Below are 4998 nucleotides of genomic sequence, written 5' to 3' on the forward strand. Positions count from 1 at the left end.
ATGGGGGCTCTTTGGGTGGGGCCCACACTTGGAGGGGGCTGGGGGTCAGAGAGCAGTCCATAGTGGAGCGGGGGGCAGCCTGGGGTGAGGGGGCAGCTCTGGCCTCCTGCCCACCCACTTCCCGCACTCCCTGCAGGCTGCCTGGCCACCGCAGGGGCTCTGACCTATGGCCTCATCTGCTTCAAGAAGGGCAACAGGCAGCAGTCGCAGCTGATGATGCGGGCCCGGATCCTGGCGCAGGGCTTCACCATCGCTGCCCTCATGGTGGGGGTGGTGACCACGGCTCTGAAATCCCGGAAAGGAAGCCAAGCCGTGGGCACCGGGACTGCCCCAGCTGCAGCCAATACACCTCCGTGATTCAACCCCAACCCTGAGCTGTGAGCTTTCTTGCCGCCAGCGGAACTCGGCCTTTCCAGAGTGGCAGTGTCTCCAGACAGCCTTTCCGCCTACCCTTATTAAAGCGGGCTGGCATCGCCACTTGGGTGGCCAGCGGGCAGCAGGCCATGTGGGAACCCGTGCAGGATCACAGCATACATGAAGGGTTAGAAGGATATTGGAGCAAAACCCTTTGGCCAGGAGGGAACAGCCCTCCTGGCCAATCAGATCCTGTCTGGTGAGCAATTGCATCCTGTGGTGGGCTGTCTGATCTGTTAGAAACCACTTGGGCTTGAGGTTAGTGCAGTGCAGGTGGCAGCGAGCATCTGGTCCCACTGCTGCAAAGCAGGAGGGAAACTGCAAAAGGGCCTTAAATTTAAGGATGGATGATGAGAGACCAGGGCCCTGCTCCCACCATGGTCTAGCAGTGCAGATGGGATGTGGCCAATGCGGTTCCCCCTTAGTGCAAATGGGACATCTCCTGAGCTGGGACACACTTACTGTAGAGTTACTAAAGGTTGTTATGCAGTAAAAATTCTGCTAGAAACTGGCAGAAAACTTCTCCCCATTGTTCAAGAACTAGACCACACTTCTGCAAATTTGAGTCCCAGAGGGAATAGCCCTGCCTGCATCTGCAGATGCCCCAGGCAATAAAGGCTATGCAGATGCATTAGACCACGCTTGCTGCTGAGTGGAGGAGCCCCAGAAAAGGGTAGGAGTCTCTTACTGAAAACCCTTCTCTAGCCAGCACTATCAGAGCTCCGAGCTACAATTAATCTCCTCTTCTGTCAGACCTGCTGAGAGGGGAATGTGCGTGTGTGGCGGAGTGCGATGTGCTGGTGGGCAAAGGCACAAAGCAAAGGGTAGTGATGCTGCCAGTCAGGTGGGCCCGGTCCTGCCTGGGGCAGTGCCTCTGCATAGCCCTGAAATCTGTGGGTCAGTGGGAAGTTTCCCCCAGTCTTGGTGCTGCGCAGAACCAGTGTCCTTTGTCTGGGGAAGGGCGGCTGGGCCCCAGGGGTGGGAGCATCTGGGTTGAGCCAGGAAGAAGCAATATATAATAAACTCTTCTGGGAAGGCACTCGTGTTTCAGCTCTGTCACTCCCCCCGCTCCCAGGGATGGACTGCACCAGCCAGCTGCACCACAGACACCCTTCCAGGCAAGGGGCCACTGTTCCTGTCCAGCCTAGACAGGTGGACACTGTGCCCCAACCCCCATGAGAGGCCCTGGAGCTGATCAGCTGCTCTGAACCAGCCCCCCCCACACCCTTCCCTTGCCAGCAAGCCTGTAGGCTCCTGGCATGGCAGCTGCTTCAGTTGCCCCTCCAGCCCAAATGAGGAAGGAAAGGGCAGCACCTCCCAGGTTTGGAGTTGTCAGTTTATTTGTAACAAGTGGCTTAGACAAGGTCACAGATACCAAAGCTGGGGACGCACAGAACAGCCACAGGCAGAGCCCTCCCCAGAGCCAGGTGTCCCAGGACAGGCCCTTCTCTCCCAGGTGATAGCAGTAGTCAGGGCTGGCTGGGGAAGCCTGGGGGCTCCTGCTCTCTGCAGGGCCCAAGCAACAGCCACACTGGGGCTTCCCAGAACAGGCTTCCTAGGGCAGAGTGAAGGGGGCTCTGCAAGGGACTGCGAGTGAGGTAGGCCCCACACTCTCTGGCCCCTGGAGCAGCAAAGGGGCAGGCAGAGCTGCTTGGGTTTATGGGCTGCCATCCCCTCCTCCCTGCACCAGCTCAGCCCTGGCTGTGCAAAGCAGTACAGTCCTGCCCTGCTGGGCAGCTCCACACCCAGCCAGCAGCCTCTTGCACCCCAGAGCCAACACCCTACAGAGCTGGCCTGGGTGGGGCTGGAAAGGGTCTCCTAAAAGCAAGGCTCAGCCTGCGTGCTGTGGACTTTGCCCTGAGTTCCCTGCCAGCTGTACCAGCCCTCCCCACCCACCAGGCCCTTGCAGACAGGTGGCTGAGAATGTGCCCAAGAGGTGATATGGTGTCTATGCAGTCCAGCGGGGAGCAGATCTAAGGCTCCTGGACCAGGCCTAAGCACAGGCTGGGATCCCAGGGCTGGGGGCTGAGCCAGAAAGGGCTGGGTCAGACCTACCCAGCACAGAGCCAGCACCTACCCCTGCTACCAGCAAGGAGCTTCACAAGGGGGCCAAAGCCTTGCTGGGAGGAGGAGAGTCAGCCACCCAAGCTCAGGATCCCCTCACAGCAAGTCACTGAGGCAGCTCCATTCAGCCTGGATCCAGAGGGCGGGAAGGTCCTAGTGGGACCCAGAGGACAAGCTCCCTGGGGAGGCTCCTCCCTTGCTCTGCTCAGCATCTCCAGCCCCACACAGCACCAGGCCTCCTGCCCACCCAGCTCCTGCCCCAGGCCTGCACATCCCAATTCCTCATGAGCTGAGCTGGAAGCAGATGGTGATGTCATGCTCCTACCTCTGACATCACAGCCAGCCTGGGCCCAGGCACCGGCTAGGGAGGGGGTACCTGCAACAGGAGCCTGGCAAGGAGGAGCCCCAGCCCAGCCACCTCACCCGCCACCAAGGGAACCACCACGGTAATAAATAAGTGTAAAAAGATCAATGCACCCTTTAAGCAAAGGAAAACCAGGGGGACAGCGACAGCCACCCGCCCGCAGGAGGTGCTCGCGGCAGGAGCAGCACCCCTGCTGGCTACCACGGGCCCCACATGCTGCGCACATCCAGGCAAGCTGGTGGGGGGCCATGCCCCAGCCCTGGCCCCTGCAGCGCTCCGGCTGAGCTAGCGCACCAGGGGCATCTGTTTGAGGGAGATGAGCACGGAGCGCATGCGGGAGACGTCCTTGTTCTGCTTGCTGCTCTTGGGGTTGAAGTCACAGAGCTGTGCTACCTTCTCCCACTCCGTGCCTGGGTCCTCCTCCCTCGACTCCTTCAGGAAGGCTTCCTCCGAGGCCCTGCAGGGATAGGGGGTCACCTGCTGCCTCCCCACTCCCCACAATGCCGTTTCCCCATGCCCCCCATTCACTGTCCCTCGGGGACAGGGAAATGCAGCTGTACAGGGGGCAAGGGGCTCTGCAGTCTGGTTAAGGGCAGGCTCCTGGCAGGTGCACAAGCCCAGGGTTCCTCTGCCACCCCCAGAGACACCCCTCCCCCGAGGAGCGGGCTCTTAATGCAGCACCCATGCAGCTGCCACTTTGCCCCCATCCTCCACACCTTGAGCTCCACTCGCTTCTGGGGACTTCATCGTGGGAGGTGCTGGATGGGCACCCCCAACAGCCCTGCAGATCCCCACACTGGGCAGGGGGAAATCCCCAGCCAGAAGGACAGAGAGAGAGAGAGAGAGAGAGAGAGAGAGGGGGGAGCACATACACGTAGCCGATCACATCGGCGTCCGGCTGCTGGTAAAATGCTTTGTCAGCAATCCTAGCCCAGGAGCAGCAGACAGAGAGAAGCAGCAGAGCGACAGGCAGGCAGGTTAGACAGACAGAGAGGGCAAGTGTTAGTTACCGGGCACTGCTGGCAGGGTGCACATCCCGCTCCACCAGGCAGAGACACCAGCTACGCCTGGCCCCTGCATGGCAGGCAGCGGGGTCGGGCTGATGCAGGACCGGGCCCCAGGACGAGGTCTTCCATGGGGAGGGATGCCGGGTCAGCCCCTATTTCTAGGCACGGCTCCTCCCTGCTCCAGGAAGGGCCAGAGGACCCTGTACAACTGCTGCCAGCAGCTGCAGCTTGGAGCGTTCCTAGGGGTCCCCACCTCCCCCCTGGCCCCAGCCACACCTGTTGTTAACTCGGTTCTTCTCCATCTGCTCAATCTGCCGCAGGTTCCACTCCTCCAGGTCCTTCTTGGCCCTCTCGCGCCACTCCTGCTCCAGCACCTTGGAGGCAGCGTCTGTGGCCGGAGCAAAAGACGGTCACCGCGGCACAGCCGGCTCTGCCCCAGGAGGAAGGTGGGGGCCACAGGCTGGGCCCCGTGCTGGCTCCCACACCCTGCGCACGCCCCTTCCCCTTGCTCACCCAGCTCTTGCAGCCGTTGCTTTTGCTCCTCCCTCCACTTGCGCAGGCTCTCGGGCTCCTGGGTCAGCCGGTCGGCCTTGGCGATGGCAGCATAGGCATCCGTGGGGCCATTGGACTCCTGCGGGACACAGCCCCCCTGTCCTGCTGAGTGAGCACAGCCCCACATGGGGTAGACTGCATGCCCCCCCACAAACCAGGGACATTGGGAGGCCCCATCCTGCCCAATGCCCCCCCACTGCAGCGGGCTCTGTGGACAGGTCCTTGCTCCCCCTCCTCCCTCGCTCTTCCCAGCTCGCCTGTGCCCCCCCCAGCAGCCCACACGACCCTCATGGCGGCCCCACCAGGTGCCCACCAAGGGGCTTGGTGACATCACACCCCTGTGATGTCAGAGTCTCACAGGCGCCCCGCCCGTGGGGAGTGCCGGCACCCAGAGGATGACATGGCCCGCGTGGGCGGGCGAGTCAGGGCGAGGCGAGGCTGGAGCCACTCCCTGAGCCCCTGCGATGTCTCCGGCATTCTCCTGCCCGCGCAGCGCGGCTCGTACCTGGAAGACGTCGCCGTTGAGCGCGGCCGCCCCGTCCGGCGCCCCGGCTGCACGGGAGGGAAGAGGCGGCGGGTCACGGCGGGCGGGGAGCC

At 62.3% G+C, this 4998-nt stretch overlaps 2 protein-coding genes across 5 annotated transcripts in view; one reads left to right on the forward strand and one right to left on the reverse strand.

The window, feature by feature from the left end:
- HIGD2A (HIG1 hypoxia inducible domain family member 2A) overlaps positions 1-368 on the forward strand; it is an 866-nt gene extending 498 nt beyond the window's left edge. The window contains exon 2 of the mRNA XM_019535322.1: positions 137-368. Coding sequence (XP_019390867.1) covers positions 137-357 — 221 coding nt within the window. The 3' untranslated portion in view covers positions 358-368. The remainder of the gene's footprint in view (positions 1-136) is intronic.
- A 1366-nt stretch (positions 369-1734) lies between these two features.
- CLTB (clathrin light chain B) overlaps positions 1735-4998 on the reverse strand; it is a 3600-nt gene continuing 336 nt past the window's right edge. Inside the window, exons 2-6 of one of the 4 annotated variants that reach the window (XM_019535316.1) lie at positions 4907-4953; positions 4363-4480; positions 4126-4237; positions 3715-3768; positions 1735-3299 (exon numbers count right to left, since the gene is read on the reverse strand). In XM_019535316.1, the coding sequence (XP_019390861.1) occupies positions 3128-3299; positions 3715-3768; positions 4126-4237; positions 4363-4480; positions 4907-4953 (503 nt within the window). In that variant the 3' untranslated portion in view covers positions 1735-3127. Of the gene's footprint in view, positions 3300-3714; positions 3769-4125; positions 4238-4362; positions 4499-4906; positions 4954-4998 lie in introns of all 4 variants that reach the window. The other 3 variants (XM_019535315.1, XM_019535318.1, XM_019535317.1) reach the window with 3 other exon arrangements.

This window comes from Crocodylus porosus, unplaced genomic scaffold, assembly GCF_001723895.1.
Source record: "Crocodylus porosus isolate Cpor-Errol unplaced genomic scaffold, CroPor_comp1, whole genome shotgun sequence".
In the NCBI taxonomy this organism is placed as follows: Eukaryota; Metazoa; Chordata; order Crocodylia; family Crocodylidae; genus Crocodylus; species Crocodylus porosus.